At 34.8% G+C, this 19,105-nt stretch overlaps 1 protein-coding gene and 1 non-coding gene across 13 annotated transcripts in view; both read right to left on the bottom strand.

Annotated features, from left to right (window-relative positions):
• PUM1 (pumilio RNA binding family member 1) overlaps positions 1–19,105 on the bottom strand; it is a 175,256-nt gene that overhangs the window by 55,017 nt on the left and 101,134 nt on the right. For 5 of the 12 annotated variants that reach the window (XM_051987982.1, XM_051987984.1, XM_051987983.1 and 2 more), the window contains 3 exons: positions 18,732–19,002; positions 8,674–8,770; positions 6,657–6,773 (listed from right to left, as the gene is read on the bottom strand). In XM_051987982.1, the coding sequence (XP_051843942.1) occupies positions 6,657–6,773; positions 8,674–8,770; positions 18,732–19,002 (485 nt within the window). The remainder of the gene's footprint in view (positions 1–6,656; positions 6,774–8,673; positions 8,771–18,731; positions 19,003–19,105) is intronic. The other 7 variants (XM_051987986.1, XM_051987987.1, XM_051987991.1 and 4 more) reach the window with 4 other exon arrangements.
• LOC127558494 (small nucleolar RNA SNORD103/SNORD85) lies at positions 5,330–5,415 on the bottom strand. The gene has a single exon (XR_007952874.1). It is a non-coding gene; the product is annotated as a small nucleolar RNA SNORD103/SNORD85 (small nucleolar RNA).

The following is a 19,105-nucleotide window of genomic DNA, read 5'->3' as shown; positions in this document are numbered from 1 at the left end:
TAGATACTATTTAGTATATTAAGGAAAAATCCATGTCTTCCTTATCATTCTAGTAACAAACAATCAAAAAAAGATGTTGGATTTTGACCCTCCCCCCCAAAAAAGCACTGTCAGCATCTACTGATATAATGTTTTCCCTCATTTATCTTACATATGTGGAATAATAGTCATATAGTCTTTCTTGAGAAAGTCTTGGAATTTTTTTGGTGAAGCAATTAAGGTTAAGTAATTTGCCCAGGATCTGAGGTCAAATTTGATGTCAGGTCCTCTTTACTCCAGATATTCTATCCACTTCAACATCTAGCTGCCCTTGGAAAGTCTTTAACAATTGTTTGATTATATATATTTTTTAAACTGAGTTATTCAAGAAAAGTGTTCGGTTCTGCACACGTATATTGTATCCAGGATATACTGTAACCTATTTAACATGTAAAGGATTGCTTGCCATCTGGGGGAGGAGGTGGAGGGAGGGAGGGGAAAAATCAGAACAGAAGTGAATGCAAGGGATAATGTTGTAAAAAATTACCCTGGCATGAATTCTATCAATAAAAAGTTATTTAAAAATAAAATAAAATAATAAAAACTGAGTTATTTTATTGCTTTTGTTATTCTGGGCCCTTTATAATATGAAAGTATTCACCCATGTTATCTAATTCTGACAACTACTTTGAACTCCCTTGTGTTATTATAATTTACTTTTTTTATTTTGATTAAAAATTTTGGTTTTCCTCTTTAAAAATTTTTTTAAATTAGGTTAATTTTAGTTTTTTGGGTTTTCTTTAGCATCTTGTTTCAGTTATTACTGGTCTAGATTTATAAAATTTCCTGCCAATTTATTTTTTTTCCCTGATGAAAGAGTATAGAAAAAATAATAAAAAGTAAAAACTGGTTTAGTTAGATCCCAAGTTTTGGTATGCTGTCTCAATATGTTCTTTCGTGAAATTTTCTATCATTTCTATATTTGTCTCTTAACTTCCTAGTTCTTTGGGATTGAGTTATTTAGTCTGTAATTCAATTTTAAATATTTCTTCAAAGACCTTTTCTTGAACATAATTTTTATGGGATTATGATTATTATATTTTTCCATATTTTTTTGGTGAGATAAATGATCAACATCTATAAAAGTGCCATGGCTAGGTGTGAAGTCAATAGTTCCTTTCCATTCCTACTCAAAAGAGATCTATCACCTGTAATTTTCCCAGATTCAATCAGAGCTTTAAATGCATTCTTGTTTGTCTTTTGGCTAGATTTTCCTAGATTTAAGGGAAGTACAATAAGGTATCCTGCTCCTTTAGTTGGGCAATTTAATTAACTTTCTCCTTAAGTATTTAAAAGGAAGCAAGGGGAGAGGGGAAGAGTGTTTGGTACGGCTTTTGATTCGTAATGGTGCCTAGATAAAATATCTGCTTATATCTTTTTTATCACATTTATGTTAATTGTATTTATCAGAAAACATGCTCATTACCACTAGTTTTTTGAAAATTTTTCTATTTGACTTAATTTTTATAATCTTTCTAGTTGACTTTAATATTCTCTGTATAAATTATCATGTCATCTGCAAAATAAAAAATGATAATTTTATGTCTTCTTTCTCTAGACTTATCTCCCATGTATCTGTTTTTTTACAGTACTGCAAAAGCCAGAAAGTCTTACACTGTGTTAAACATAAACAGTAATGGTGATAATAGGCACCCTTGAATTCAGGTGAAACACCTAAGTTTGCTTTAGATCTTATTTTAACAGTTGGATAGCTTCATGTTTTTAATTTCTTATGAACACTACATTGTTAGATAGTGCTTCCTATTCTTCCAAACTATTCTCTTCTACTTTATTCAAGGTTAGGATTTCTTCATCCCTGCCATCTTTCTTATATTTTCTCCTCTTACTGCCTAGCTGTGTGACCCTGGACAAGTCACTTAACCCCAATTGCCTCAGCAAAAAAAAAAAAAAAAAAAAAGTATTGTCCTCTCTTTTTGGACCTGGCCTCTTTTTTTTTTAATGGTAGAAAATGAAGGAATTAGTTAAATATATGCAATCTATAAATAAAGAGGCCAGTCTCCACTCCAGTCTTCTTCTCATCTCCAAGATTCATCACTGATGGTGGAATTTTTCTTTTAATCTCCTTTTTGTATTCTCTCTTCCGATTTGGTGTTTGGTTTATTTGTGAGCTGTCAGAAAAGCTTAGAGAGAGAGGTGAGCAAAGAAAACATTCAGGACACAAGGCATAAGCACTAAAAAGGCATCTACTCAAAGGAATATCATCTGAAAGAACAGCAAATAGTCCAATGTAAATGGATCCTACTACACATAACAGAGTAAAGTGTAAGGAGACTGGAGAGGTAGGAAAAATAAAGGATGTGAAGGAATTTAAATTACAAATTGAGCAGGAGCATGAAATGATCATTTCATGACTGGCATTTAGAAGGTCATGTTGACAGCTAAATGAAAGATAGGCAGAAGAGTTAAGATATAAGGCAGAAAGAACAACTGAAAGGTTATTATACTCCCAAGTATGAAATGATGAAGGCCTGCACCAATGTAAGAGCTGTACGAGTGAAAAGAAAAAAAAAAATGTATTAAGGAATTGTGCAAGTAGAAATGATAAAATTGGACACAAACTGACTATGTGGGATAAATTTAAGTGAAGAGTTGAAGATAACACCTGGCTTGTGAGCCAGTACTGCCCTTGACAATAATAGCAAAGTTCAGGAAAAGTGTGAGTTTGGAGGGAAAGAACAAATGCTCAGCTTTGGATATGTCACATGTTAAGATGTTTAAGGGGCATCGAGTTGGAAATAGCTAATATACAGTTGGAGATGAAAGACTTCAGGCCCAGAGAAAAGGTAGAGCTGGACAAATAGATTTGTCAGTCACCAACATGAGATCACTGAACTCATGGGAACTGAAAGGAATGCCAAGAGAAACAATTCATATGGAGAGCAAAGCCCCTATTTCATAGGTGTGAGATTGTTTGCGCACACACACACACACACACACACACACACACACACACACACATCCTGTGCAAATCGACAAACAAGAGTCATCAGTGAAAGTATAGGGGCACAGAAATCTAGAGGAAAAAAAGAGTTATCCAGGAAAAAAAGAGTGATCAATAGTGTCAAAAACAAGCAAAATATTCAGAAAAATGAGGATTGTGAAAAATCCATTAGACAGAGCCATTAAAAGATCACTAGTAATAAGCAGAAAGAACAATTTCAGTTAATGGAAGAGATTTTAAACTAGATTGAGATCTTTTTAACATACAAAAAACTAGAAACTAGGGAAGGTCGATCAATAAAGGAATGGATGAATAAATTAAGGTTTTTATTTATATTATACACACACACACACACACACACACACACACACATATATATACACACACATATATATGTATAATTACAATATAATAACTATTTACCATAAGAAATAATGAAAGAAATGATTTCAGTTAAACAAGTGAAATGAAGAGTTTACTATAACACCATAAAAACTATTTAAGAACTAAAGAATGAGCAACTACAATTTCAGGACCAATAATGAAAGATACCACCCACCTTCGGTCATGAAAAATACTCAAGGATACAGAATGAGACATAGAGTTTTCATGAATAGTTTTTTGCATGACTGTCCTACTGCCTTTAAAAACTTTCTCCTCTCTTCTTCTTTTTCTTTTCTAAGAAGATGGTATAAGAGAAAGAGAAAATGGAATTTTCTTCATTGCAAAAATTATAAAGTAAGAAAGGATGCTAAGATAGACAGTTTTTGAAAGAAGATCCACACAGAAAGGAAAGACACACATAGTAATGTAATTAACAAAAATGATCAGTATGAGATGATGGTTGGTGGTTGTTTTTATTGTTTAAAGGATGGAGGACGCATGGATTGTAAGTGCAGTATGAAAGGAGGCAGTACAAAGGTAGAAATTGAGAATTAAAGTTGAGTGAGGAAGAGATGTACAAATGATCATCAGAAAGATTGCCCAAGTAAGCAGAAGGATACTCTTTTAATTGTGGTCATTATAGTTTTCGAAGAATTTTCTTCCTATCTTTTCCAGAACTCTATGAATAGACCTTTAGAGATGCAGTAACAGCCTCAGAGAAGTCTGTTGGTGGAAACAAATTTGTCTATCAAATTCTGAGCAAAAAATAAAGACATGCTACTCATGTTTGCCAGAACATTAGAACAGGCTGGTGATGCACTCCACATATAAATGGTGATCACTTTTATGAAATCCACATCTACAGTAGTGCAGAGACAGGGAGCTAAGAAGGGTTTTGACTTTTGTAATACAATAACATTTTACTTTAAAACATAAAAAAAAAAAAAATAATCCTTTTTGGATATGAATCCTTGAGGTGTCAAGGACTCACACCTGCCCTAAACCTATCCCTAATTTAAGTAAAAGTACCAGAGTAGGCTTAATAGCCAAGTCTAAGCCAAAACACTGCTGGAGGAATTTTATGGTTTCCAATGTGATATTCTTTAATGGCAGACAGACAAGATAAGCCATTGAAGGAAAAATGAATCAAACCCAAGGAAAACCTTCCGAGTTTCCAGGTATAACTATCTCTGTGACTCTGCACATGGATGCAAAATTCTGGATGGTCCCAGCAAGTTAGATAAAAGAATGTCTACACTTTTCTCCTATTTTTAAAAAATGTATATATATTATAAGAGATATAGATTTAGACAAAATATATTTAGGGAACCCTACAATTCCTTTGTAGAACCCAACAATCATAAAATATTTCAGCTGATTTTTTTACAATGGAGATAATAGATTCTGAATTCAAATGTTATCACAGGCTTTCTCCTATGCTTTCCCTCTTCACTGCTGCTTGATAGTTTCCCTGGCTTCCTTCAAAACTTGAAATCAAATGCCACTCTCAGCAAAAGGGCTTTTCCTATCCCTACTCTACTCTTCATTCTTTACTAGTCACTTTGTTCTAAGAGTTTATGAGTTAGTTATAAGGTATGCAAGGTGTTGTATAAGAAATTTTAATGCAACCTATTTCAATATTTAAATACCATCTCCTCCGTTAGACTGAATACTCTTTGAGGGCAGGGACTGTGTTTTTGTCTTTCTTTGTATTTCCAGTGCTGGGCACATTGTAAGCATATACTATATACAAGTAGATTGACTGACTTACAACACAGTCTAACTTCCTTGTATCATATCAAGGGAAAAAAATAACAGAAGCCAAGAGATTTGAAATTAATTTGCCTAAGACATAAAGACACTAACAATATTCATAAAAATATAGTGTGGAGAGTTTATATTTTTTTTTTGTTTCCATGAAGAAAAATTGCTTCAAGTATTCCATCTGGCTCAGTTTTTGAGTACATATAGCAAGGTTTTCATCACCAAACTATATTCTCAGTGAGGGCAAGTGTGTCATCATCGCCAGAACTTTGAAAACTGGGAAGCTGCTCTTCATCTAAAGCAACATTTCTTGAAATATTTGTTCTGCAAGGGATTTGGATAAAAAAAAAATGAGACTGTGTTCCAACTACTGAGCGTATTCAATCAACTCTTTCTGTGTTTTCACCTTTATAATGTGGCAACACTCCCCTCAAACTAAACAAGAATGGCCAATCTTTACTAGCCTATAGGCCAGGCACAGAAGACAAAAACTAGGTGCCTCAAATTTCAAAACATCTAAGAACCTACATTAACATTTCCAATGCCAGAACTATCTAAAATATTAAGTATATCCTTTCAAATCACTAACCTATAATAAGAAGTAACACACTTTTAAGCGTTCCTGCCAGAAAGCACCAATATGTGATATTAATTCTTTCAAATCTGATTGTCCCAAAAAATTAATGATTACCTAAAATATTTAATTCATCCAAACAAACCCACTGGACCAGACTTAAACCTAAACAAAACTCTTGAGGATGCTTTGTTTATCACATAAACAGCCCTTAGCATGAAGTCAGACTGAGGGGTATCAAAAGGAAAGGCCCCTAAATCAATAATACACCATTGATTATTTTCAAAAATCCTTTGAGCATTAAGGCTGAAGTTGACACTTAGAACCCTGGCTGTTAGTATGATATTCAGAGGAACAAATCACTAAACACTGACAATACAAAAATAAGGAAGGGATGGAAGACAAAGACTTATTAAGTGTTTACTACTTGCTAGAAACAGTACTTAAATGAGCACTTTATAAAGAGAATTGCATTTGTTTCTGACAACAATCTAGAAGAGAGGTGCTATTTTTATCCCCATGGGATGGGGAAAACTGAGGCAAAGAGAAGTTAGGTGACTTGTTCAGGATACACTTACAGTAAAAATGCGAGCCTGGATTTGAATTCAGGTATCCCTAACTCCAGACTGAATGATCTATCCAATGCACCACTGCCTATATTACTTCTGAAAAGGAAGTTATTCTGATTCAAATGTATTAACTAGACAAAATAAATTCACAATCAATTCCATAATTTATAATCACCAATTACAAACTATCTCAGGAAGATGAAGACTTCAATGCAACTATTATTCTGTAATGTTCAAAATGAGTTTGGTTAAGATATGTCCCTGAAGACGATTAAGAATGAAGTACAATTATTTTGCATTAATGTAATCATTTCAAAGCAAAGTGAAAGGATGGAAAACACTCAAAGAAGTGTAGGTGTCTCACCTAGAGTAGCTGCTGCAGCCAGTCCTGCTGTATAAGGATCCGTCCCTGGAGGTGCGGCACTGATGATATATGGATTGGGGACAAATGCAGCGGGAGCTAGACCTGCTGAAAACATACCTGTCAGTGAAAACAAACTTGACTAGAGCTGCAGCCCTACCTGAGAGCTCTGCAGGAGCTGGGGCATTAACCCTGGACTGAAGGAAAAGAGGACAACATATCTTGTTGACTTTAATAGCATGTATATGGATGGCATTTCTCCCTCACTAAAAAAATAGCAGTACTGATATTTCTTAAAATTCAGCACATTTACCTAAATATTTGATTTTCATTTTGATCTATTAGCACTGTGGTTTTCTTAGTTTAGGAAATACCCTGTACCAGTGTCAATCTATATATGCTTGGAAATGACAAGAGGGAAAAGACACAGGGGCTTTGCCCGGAGTCATTTGTAAAAAGCAGGATCTTGAATCCAGCTTTGTTCGATACTGAGGCTGGGTCTCTATTCAACATGCAATATCACCACTTATGGGGGTGCCGGGAGGGAGGAGGAGAGATGCGCATCTGTAGGCACAAACAAAAAGGTACCAATACCTTTACAAGACAATAACAAAGATTTTAGCAAAGTTTGAGGCAAAAAATTTATATATAAACTATTCAAATCTGAAGATAATTTTCATCAATTTTTTCCTAAAAGGAAATGAAGTTTTAGTCATGGTTAAAAGCTACACACCATTATTCCAAATAATCCCTTTGTTGACTTGGTAGCCATATCAGGAAAAGCAGATCTGATTCTCAATTAGTGCATTCCATTCTATAGAAGCACCAGAATAAGACAAAAAGATAAACATCTCTTTCATCTGATAATTTCTTTATACAATACCTTAAGGTTGGCAATGTTATTTCAAATTTTTAAAAAAAACTGGACTTTTAGTACCTTTCCCCTCAATCTGTTCTATAGAAACTGAAAGAACATATTAAGAGAGGAGAGGGAGCTTGAGATTCAGTGAAAACATAAAAATGACATGATCCTCAAATCAGAATAGGTGGGGTACATAACAAGGTTTATGTATTTTGGAGGAAGCCTTCTTGACGAGAATAACCTTGCTCTTCCAGCCCATCTTGTTCTATGAAGGGCAAACTGAATTAGTGGTATGAACAACTGATAAATGACAGGCAAAAAGATGTAATTCCTTCTATTCATTTTAATCAAAAAGAGCTGGAGTCAGCCAGTGAGTTCTGCTAAGTCTAAATCTGGGAATCTAAAAAATGGTGACAGCAGACAAGAGTTTAAAAATGGAAGAAACATTTCACTCTTACCAGTGTACATTCTACAAAGTCAGAGCTGGAGAACAACCCCACTAAGGATGGAGAGGATGTCACGGAAAAAAGTGGGTGAAATGGACGCAGCTTCTAAGGTATGATTTCCATAAGGTTTGTTCTCATTTTCAGAGTCCATTTATTTTTATTATCAATACAAAGGAGTGTATCCTCTTAGGAAATTCCCAACCATAGTCCAATTATACTTCAGTGGTTCATAAATGACATACAAAACCAAGTCCTACCCAAGAACACCTTAAAAGGTTCTTCAGTAAGCAAAATGTTGCCGTATGAGATCTAGTCAAAGCAAACCCTAGCATCCAATTCTCTTATTAATGTATCTTCTATTACTTTCCCACAGGATAAGAATGCTATTCAACATCATGTCCCATAATTGAGGGAAATCATCATTACTATGCTATAATCTCAATGAGAATAAATTTATTTTCAGAGACAAGAACATTTTGAAAATTTTAGCCTAAGGGACAATTAGAATTTAGTAAAAAAAAAAAAAAAAAAAAAAAAAAGTTCATTAACTAGGTAAAATCTTCTAAGATGAAATGAAATCTTCCGGAAGGGGTTTGAAATACCCAAATATCCTCTTTTCTGTACAGTCTCGGCTGTTGTTGGTTTGAATAGATGTCCGCTATCATTAGTAGTAGATGCCTACAGAAAAAGTGTATACTATTGACAGACTTACCTATGTGAGGCTGATGGGCGGCGGCTGCCAGGGCATACTGTTGTTGTTGGGCAGCTGTGAGCTGTTGAACAGCAAGGGCATTCGGTCTTTGGAAGAGCTGAGACAGAAGAAACAGGACATGTTGAAGGAAATAAGTCTGCCCAATGAAAGAATTCTACAATTTCCCTATTAAAAGAAATGTTTACAAAACAGAATTTGTTAAGCTTTAAATGGTAAGTTTGAAAATGACAACCTACACAATCCATAACCTATAATTTGCTGGCTCCTAACATGCAGGCAAAAGAAAACCTTCTAGATAGGTAATGGTTACCTGTTTCCCTTTTCTTTTTTTTCCCCATCTCCCAGTATTCTCGTTTGCTTAGCAAACCAAGTCTTTCTCTACAAAGGTCAAAATCATTGCAACATCTCGTATACTAGGAAAACTTCTAACTTTCACAAGAACCTCTGTCTGTGGTAATGGGGGACAGAAAATGCATCAATTTAAGAGTATGACCCCAAATAACTCACCACCAAATGATGCGCTATTATCTAGCTACATCACTTTGTTCTATACTGTTGGGCAATTGGGAAGGGGATGCACAACTTTCCTACTCTATTCATCTAAGACAAAATGATTTTACAAGTTTTTTTGTTTTAGTTCTAGCTTCAGGAAAAAAATAAAAACATAAAAGTAGGCTAAAAATGTATACTTGTATTTAATGATTAGTAGCTTAATAAAATATATTTCTTATATTTACTGATGATCTATTTCCTTTAGCACCAAGCAAAAAAAAAAAGGATTATTCTTACATGATATCAGGTTAAATAACTCTGAAAACTAATTTTAAAGACTAACCACGTGACACTTTAATAACAACAAATTACAAAGTACAATCAACTTCATTATGATAATGATACAAAGAATCAATCACTCAACATAGATTAATGATTACTATGTACTGGGCACCATGCTAGATGCTAGGGATATACAAAGACAAAAAAAATGAAACAATAGCAATTTTCAAGGAGCAATAATATTCTATTGAAACAACATGGACATAAATAAGTATACAAAGAATAAATCCATACACAAATTAATTGGGAAGAAAGAACACTACCAACTGGAGGAGATCAAGAAAGGTTTCCTATGGAAGGTGATACGTGTGTTACCTTAAAGAGAGAGACTCTTTGAGGCAGAGATGGGAAGAAAAATGAATTTTGGGAATGGGAGGTTGCAGGAAGAGAAGAGTGTAGAAATGTAAGATGAGGAGCTGAAAGTTTTCTGTAGTTTGGTTAGACTACTATGGCAACTACATAACTAGGTGGAGGATGTATAGAAAGAGAATGGAGGCAGGTCAAACAAGTTAGAAGGCTATCAATGAACAACAGCAATCATTGGAACTAGGTAGAAATGTGAGTAAAGAATGAAAAAGATATCAGGATATGGAAGCTATTTGGTTAATAGGAGAAAGAGTAGAGGACAATTGAGGCTAACTATGAACTTTCACAGCCAAGTAAATAAAAGAATTCAACAGAAATAAAAAATTGGAGGGGTGTTTGGTTTTTGTGTACTTTTTTTTTGAAAGGGGGGGGAGTAGTATAGGGGAAAGATATAATAACTTCCATGTCAGACATGTTAAGATATTTATGGGATATACAAGTAGAAAAGTCCAGAAGACAATGATTTAAGGCTCCAAGGTTTGATATGCAAATCTGGGAGTTGTCTGCAGAGTGATAATTGAGTTGATGAAATTACCAAGAGGGAAAATACAGAGAGAAGAGAGAGGAGAGAAGGGGGAAGGGAGGGAAAGAGGAAAGAAGGAAGGGAAAAGGGAAAGGAGGAGAGGGAGAGAGAAGGAGACAGAGGGAGAAAATGAGGACCAAAGAGAGGGGAGAAGGAAAGGGTGGGAGAGATAGGGATGCAAAGACAGAGACAGACAGAGATAGAAACTAGTCTATAGTCTAGAAGGGGCAGAAAATATTCAAGAGATGGTGAGGATCAAAAATGTGAAAAGCTGAAGAGAGTCAAGAAAAATGGGAAAGGATAAAAGGCCTGTATATGGAGTTTTAAGTAATCTTGAAAAGAACAGCTTAGGTAAAGAAAAGGGGATAGTATAAAAGCATAAGAAATGAACAAAAGGTAAAAAGCAAGAGTAGAAACAAGTAAGATTTGGAAAAAGGTGACTTGATCATATTTAGCAGCAGAAAAGACAACACTGAAAAAAAAAAAAAAGATGACTCCCCCACCAAAAAGAAGAAGAAGAAGAAGAAGAAGAAGAAGAAGAGAGAAAAGCTTAAAGCAATCAAGAAAGGAGAGAGAATGGAATTGAAGGTTAGTCTTAGAAAAGAGATCTCCATCCTTGAAAAGGATAAATTGAGGTATGATCAAAAAGGGGGATGATGAGATATAAAAAAGGGAGCTCATAAGCTCATGGATTCGAAAGTTGGAAGGGACATTAAAAATTACCTAATCAAATCAACCCATTTGACAACTGAGGAAACTAAAACTGAGTGAAATTAAGAGATTTTTCCAAGATCCCCAAGATACTGAGTGGAAGTGCTGGGTTTAAAATCAAGCACTTGAAACTTCACAGCTATGTTCTTTTCACTCGACCCTGACAGACGGTTTCTAGTAGGAAGCAAAGGACCATGCCTAGTGGAAGAGAGAAAATAGTAGTCTAGGACACAAGGAGAAAAGAAGTCTAAAAATCAGTACATACACATCAACAGAATAAATCAGGAAAGAATAAAACATCTGTCATGAAGCAGCAAAAGCCAAGAAAAAGTTAAGTAACCATAAATATATCTTTTACCTTGCCACAATTATGGCATCCAATAGTATCATATGGAAGCAAGCAAGCAAACAGAAGGGGAAAACACAAGACGTAGCAGTAATGACAGAACAAGAGTTTAAAGAGAAATAATTCTAAATGAGAACCGAAAGTAGAAAAATAAATGCCCTGAGTCTTAAGTACTGATAGCTTTTACTATACCAGCACTAAGTACAAATACTTTTTTAAAAATTCTATTTACACAGATTTTGGAAACAAAGTATAGACATTTCTATTTAGTTCATTTTTCAAGTAAGCTCCTTAACTGTATTTAAAGCCCAAGTGGCTAGAAAACCATTCTCTAAAGCTGTGACCTTTTCAAAATGGTACCCAGTTCCTCATTCACAGAAGGCTAAGTGCTAAGGTATAAGGTGACTGGGGAACCACTTGGTACAGACACCTTCTCTTCAAAGGCAGTTGTCTTTAATAATAGAGTGCCATCATTCTACAAAAGGGACTAACTTGTGGTACTCAGGAACACACTGTAAGATTATAGTGATCATTCCCCTCCCCCCAAAAAAAGAATCTTTTTTTTTTCTTTAAAAAGCAAAAAAAAAAAAAAAAAGATTTTAAGCTGTGCATAATATAATTCTACAGTTCAGAATACAATTGCTCAGTGAAAAATAATTGGAAATAGTTTTCTGCTTCTACAATTGGGATCTATGAAAAGAGCTGACTGGTAGAAAAATAGAATCAACCAATAACAGATTACACTACTGATTTCCCTTTTTACCCCATAAATTTCTCTGGAAAGAAAAAGATCAAGGAAATAAAAATACTTGGAAAAGCCAAAGTCACCACAGAAATGACAAGCATTATGAAGCTGCATTTTTGAGAAGTTTCTATGAATTTTTCTAACATCAAATTATGTTGGGGGGGGGGGGTGAGGGGAAAGGTTTTTTGGCTTACAAAGATGCTTTATATACACCTGAAGTAGTCAACTACTCAACATCCCATAGAAGAAAACTTTTGAGCAGCTTGCCAAATTATTACCATTTTCCCCAGGTTAGAGGACCATCTCAGTTGTGTCTACTACCTACATACATGTCATGCTGCCAAGTTTAAAATGCAAAGTGGCATTCTTTTGACATTTATTTCATCCTGAGGTTTAAAAAGAATGGGTAGCTACATAAGAGAAACATCTAAGAGTACAATCATTGTTTTTAACAATTTAATTTCTAAATCTTTTATGTTTAGCATAATATTCCTCCTACTTAAAAAAAAAAAAACTTCCATTAGACTATTTTAAAGTTAAATAAAATTTTAAATTAAATACAAAGAAAAAATGCTCTCTTGCAAGGATGTGAAATTTCAACTTGAGTTTCGGTTGTTACATAGAAAAAAGAAATATATTTAATAATATAAAATAATGGATGGCAGATAGATATAATTGTGTAATTCTATAGCTACTTCATAAAATCAGTTCTACCAAAAAATCTTTTACATACATTTTAAAAGTCAATGCACAATATTGGTGAAAAATAATATTCACATCCACTGATGTTATAGGAACTTCCAGAAGATGAGTTTTAGAGGGAAAGTTCCATTAAACCATTACTGAAATCATCACTAGAAAGTCAAAATATTCTTCTACTCCAAACTGGGAACAGAATTAAGAAGCTTTTAGCGCATAATCAGAATGACTAGAAGAATGGCTCCCATTATTGATAAAGCTTGAATCTAACTTCATATACCACGATTGACATTGAATTTGTATCAGAATGAGGAAAAACTACCTTTTCCCCATATTAATCTTAGCACACATTGCATGCTCACTGAGCAAGCAGCCAAGATGAACAACATGATACAAAAAACAATGATCATTACTAAGTCAAAATTCTAGAGAACTAGTTTTCTGAATTAACGACCAAGCAGGTCACAACATTTTAAGTAAAGTTATCCTACTTAAAAAATTTAGACAAATTTCACAGCAGCCATTGACAGTAAATGTTAGAAACAAATGGCAAACTCAGTAAGCATGCAAACAGACAAATAGCAGCCCACATAGAAATCCACAAATGAGGAAGAGAGAGACTTTGCGAGGCTATCACATCCTTCACCTTGAAGGTTACTATCCCAGGAAGGCTGGTTTCCTCTTGTCACAAATCACCTACATCAAATCTAAACTTGTCGTCCTGGTAAGGCCCTACAAAAGCAGATCTCAGTCCAGCTATCCAGTCACATGCTCTCTCTTCAGCTTAGGTTTTTGTCTTAGACCTCCCACACTCTCAAGAACCAGAATTCTGTCTCTACTTTCTTAGCACCTTCTCCCAACTCAATGGAGACACATTCACAGTCTATATTATATACTGACTCGTGAACATTTTTTGTCTCAAAAATAGTTTAAGCTCCAGGGGCAGGGGACACTGGCTTTATATTCCTATCAGAATGAATATATTATTTAAATGTTAAATGAAGGTTACTTCATCCCAAATCTTCTAGCAGTACAAACTGGGCCTACATGTTATAAGTACATCATAAATAGTAGCTCTTCCATTAAATTTTTCTTGCATATTCCAGCCTTCATTAATGTTTCCTTATTTGAAATTAGCATATAAATGATTGGAATTAAACAGGGAATCCTCAATCTAAATGAGAACCACTATGCCGTTCTTCCTTATTCCTTCTCCCTTTCACAAGGTACTATTTGGGTTCAATTCCCTTCCCTGAACCAGCTGTGACTTCTCACACCACTCTCTACAACAGAGAAAGGTAGCAGTACTGAAGTAGTTTGGAGAAAGAAAAAGAAGATTGGTTAGTCCCATAACCACTTGTTGACTGTTCTTGCCCTCATCCCATCACTAGCTTGCCCCATTTCATCTTCCCACCATCACTCCAATCCTGTTCTTCAACCAAGGAGCCTGCTACCATCTCAACATCATATAAAGATAAGAAATGAATCCCTAATCCCACTATGAATTTAAGTATCATTCCCAACCAACCTATCAGTTTCAAAAGCATTTTTTGAGATTGTCAGAGATGGTCCAGTACATAAATACCTGATGATTAGGCTTTGGGGCCCTAGAGTGGGACCCTAAGCACCATGAATAATATTGTTTCAATGGGAAAATGCATCCCACATTCCAAATAGCAGATTTACTGGGCTAGAACCCAATCCAACATCTTTAGTCTGCCTGTAAAATGTTTGATGTTCTTCTACTATTTCATATATCAAATATTCATATTTGCCCTCCACCTAGTCATCCTTCAAGATCTAGTTGAAGGCTTACAACCTTGATAAACCTGATAATAGGGCTTGTTATCCCAGACTTGTTCTATCTCTCTTCTTCCACTAATGTAAAACACCTATTAAGATTCTAAACTCAACCTCATACTTTTTCATGACAACATGTTGTCTAATCTTTCCCAAATTTATCATCTCCTCCTCATCTGAACTCATATCATTTGTTGATTTCACTCTCAGGACACTAAAAACATGCTTCTATTTACCATTTAAAAAAATCTCACATGATAATAAACATTTCACTAAAAGACTGTAAGCTCCTAAAAAGTAGTTATTTCTCCCTCAGGACGAAGGAAACAGTAAATAAATAAAAAGTTAAAGTAAACTTTCAAATGGGGCAATAAATGGCTAAATCAGTTAAAGTATAAATGTCTCAAAAGGAACCAAGAAAATCTGATTCCGGAGGTCTAAATACAATGATTAAAATAAATACTAGAGCATGGGACGCCACAAAAGAAAATTTAGTATGTAGCTTAATGAATCAGGACACTTAAAATTTCATCCAAGGTGGAAATCAACTCCCTTTAGGACAAAGTCTAAGAGGTCTAACTCCTCTTGTTGTCCTATATATTCTGTGGAATCTAAATATAGAATTTTAGAATTGGAAGGGACCAAAGTAGGTTGGCATATATCTATTACCATGATACAAGTACACCATCACTAAGACTTTAAAAAAAAAAAAAAAAAATCAAGCTAATCCCCAGCACTACTGTTTTTAGTCTCAAAGAGGTAAAAGAAAGAGGAAAAGGACCCATATATACAAAATATTTACATTTTTTATTGTGTAACAAAGAACTGTAAACTAAGGGAGTGTCCATCAATTGGGGAATGGCAAATCAAGATATGACATATAAATGTGAAGGAATACTATTTTGTTGTTTTAAAAAAATGGAGAATGCTTTCAGAGAAACCTGAGAAGACTTTTATGAAATAATGCAGAGTGAAATTAACAGAACCAAGAAAACAATATATACAATAACAGTAATAGTGTAGAGACAACTCTGAAAGACGTAGGAACCTTGATTGACACAATGACTAACCACAATTCCAGGGAATTGAAGATGAAATATTACTCACCTCCTGATAGAGGGATGACAAACTCAAGAGTATATTTTTTAGATGTGGCCAATGTGGGAAACTGATTTGCTTGATTATATATACTCATAACAGAAGTTCTGTTTTTCTTTTTTTGTTTGTTTGGTTTTTTTTAATTTTCTCAAGGTAGGGGTGGGCATGAGGAGGTGGCGCCCAAATGAAGAGAAGATGAATCAGAGGACATGAAAAGGAATTTTTAAAAAATGAATGACAGAATGTAGATCTAAAAATAAAATAAACTTTAAAAACTAATCCATGTATGCAGGCAATCAAAATTGTAGTATTTCACTTGATTGGTATTGGATATTAACAAAAACATCATGGCATTTGAGGATGAGAGGAAGATGGTATTCCAAGTGATATTTAAATCGTTTATTTTATTAATTATGTATGAATAAAAGCAAAAAGAACAACAAATAACAATGTCAACAGGTAGGGGATTAGGAAAAATTAATGAAAACACAACAGAAATAATATCCATCACTGAAAAGACATCAAACTCTTTTCTTGCTACTTTATGATTTTACAAAGGAATTAAGGCAAGAGGAGGCTAAAGGGAATATTATATAGGGACTATGATATAATTGTTCTGGACATGACACTATCAAATTCATTCCAATCTACTGAATGCAACAAGGGAAATGAGACCCTTCAGAGATATTACATAGCTAAAAATCTTAAAATGATCCCTTTTATGCCTAAAATCTTCATATCTCAGGAGCTAAAGGACTTTCAAGTAAAACCGAGAGAAAACAAAATACCATACATTATGTACCAAAATACATGACATCATGAAAGCAAACATGTATAAGTTTAAGTTGACATGTGCACAGATAGATACATACATATATGGATTAAATACGCTTTAGGTACTCAAGAACTGACTTTTACAATCCCTCCCCCCCCCCCAAAAAAAAGGAAAATCCAGCAAGAAGTTAAGGAGGGTTAGAATAGTTAAGAAAGCAGGTTTCTAGTTGAGCAGATGTTTTAAGACTCAAAGACACATTCTTCTAATATAACTAGGAAAAGAGAACTCAAGTTCTTATAGTAGTCAGGAAGAGCCAAAGAAGAATTGGAAGAGCAGAATTTGAGAGAAAGGAGTTTTTTCTCAAAGTTTAAAAATTTACTTAATCCCTTGGGTAGCTGAAAGGACTCTAGACCAAATGATCAATAAAACCTATTTTCCCAATTGAAAAAAAAAACTAGAATAAACACAGAAATTATACTGTATTCCTGTACTTCCCTTCATTATCATCATTCAAAATGACTAGTATAAAAGTATACTGCTATTGAAATAAATCAATAGGAAAAGGGGAATGAATGAAAACAAGGAATTCTATGTTCTTCAGTATCTGTACCTAAAAGAAAAGTCAAGATCCCCTAGCAGGGGGTACAGTATGACAAGAAAGAAAGGCAGACAGAGAGCCACATATTAGATGGGGTAGATGGACACGAGGAGCAACGAATGAACAAAACATCAGTCTAAAATGTCATTGTCTTCTAAGAAGAAATTTCCCATGACCTTTATTTTAACAACCAGGAATGTGAGTGCATACAGAGTGGGCATCCAGTTATAATATCTGAATAAGGAAATAAGATGGACAACTATTTGGATTCATCTCTCCAGATTTAAAAAAAAAAAAAGTCTAAATTCATAGTACCAGCACTGAAAGAACAAAATATCTACACTGACTAAGGAGTTTTGTTGTGTTTTTTCCTAACAAATATATAGTAAACTCTCTATTATCTGGCATTCTATCAATCAAGAATACATTTTTACTAAACCATGATTTATATTAAGTTTGTGTTTTAAAAATAAAAACAGTCCCCAGATAGAGCCAGGATTCCTAGCCATAAACCTTATCTAGAAATCCATACCTTCCTAACCCTGAAGTTTTTCTGGAAACCTTTCCTTCCCCTAATGTGTGGTTATAAAAACTCTACATCATGACAATTATGTTACTATAAAACATGCTTCTGGAATCTCATAAGTGATTCTAACTTGCCTTCATTTTAAAGCAAGAAAGGCAGTGGTTTGTTGTACTTTTAAAAATTATTAATAAATAAGGCAAAGCTGTAATTTAAGAACTTTGTAGTCATTCTAAGAACTACTGTAAAAATTCTGAAAATATTCTCTTTTTCTCCTCCAAAGCCAAGAGGATCCCAACAGGATAACTAAATATTGTCTGGCAAGTCTCTAATCTGAAATTATTATTTAATACTACATGTCAAGTCTTCTGACAAGTTCAGAAATATTATTTGAAAAGAATCCACAATCTCACTGGCTTTCACTTCGATACTTCAATGTCCCAACAATCTCACTCTGAAGAAGTTAAAACCTTTACCAATTTAAACAGTTTATGTGGCTAAAATAACTAATTTCCTCACATCCAACCTTTTAAATTAAGCTTAAAAAACTACTTGACACACACTGCACTCCTATGCAGTTATGAAAATTCTAACTGGTTTATAGTAAAAATGTATGTTCTAATTTTTAGGAAATTGAGTAATCCATATTCTTAATAACAGCTTTTTACCAACCAGAAAATTCCTCTCCTGACTATGTCTGATAACAGAGAGTTTGCTACTAAAACAATTAACAGTGGGAGAACAGTGACAGTGACAGTCCTACATGTTACAAACACCCAACCCTAAGTTAAGCAGAGGCCCGGGGGACAGAGGACTCTGGCACCTCCTGGCTGTGTGATCCTGCCCAAGTCACTGAACTTCACAGTGCCCCCAAGCAGCTCTCTAAGACTCGACATTACTGAGGAAGCGCTGATCTGCATTGGCGGAGGAAGTTTCCATACTGAAAAATACCACACCAATGAAATCACAGGTCTGGGTCAGACCCCATAATGTGCTTACTGAAGAGACTGGGAAGAGGGTGACAGAGACACACACAGTACCTGTTGTTGAGAATTGTAGTCAAAGAGTCCCACAGTTGCTGCTCCTGAGTCCACAGGTACCTGCGTGCCTGAATAATCAAACTGGAGAGGCTCCATGCCAACATGCTCCATGGGGTCCAAGGGGACACTCTGGGACTCCATGTTGGAGAAATCCTCCACAGGCTTGGCACCATTAGTGCTGGTCAGCTGGGCTAAGCCCTCAGAACCATTCTGGTTTGGACCCAGAAGATCCACTTCATTAGCAGAGTTCTGGCAATTACCAGGGGTACGGCTAAACAGAAAAAGTAAAGGGCATTAAACCTTATTTTGAGGGGGAATACCAAAACAACGAAAGCTAAGGACAACGTCCCTGACATCTTTAATCATCAATAGTA

The sequence above is a fragment of the Antechinus flavipes genome, chromosome 3 (assembly GCF_016432865.1).
Source record: "Antechinus flavipes isolate AdamAnt ecotype Samford, QLD, Australia chromosome 3, AdamAnt_v2, whole genome shotgun sequence".
Taxonomy (NCBI): Eukaryota; Metazoa; Chordata; class Mammalia; order Dasyuromorphia; family Dasyuridae; genus Antechinus; species Antechinus flavipes.
This window is presented reverse-complemented; position numbering and strand designations above follow the sequence as displayed.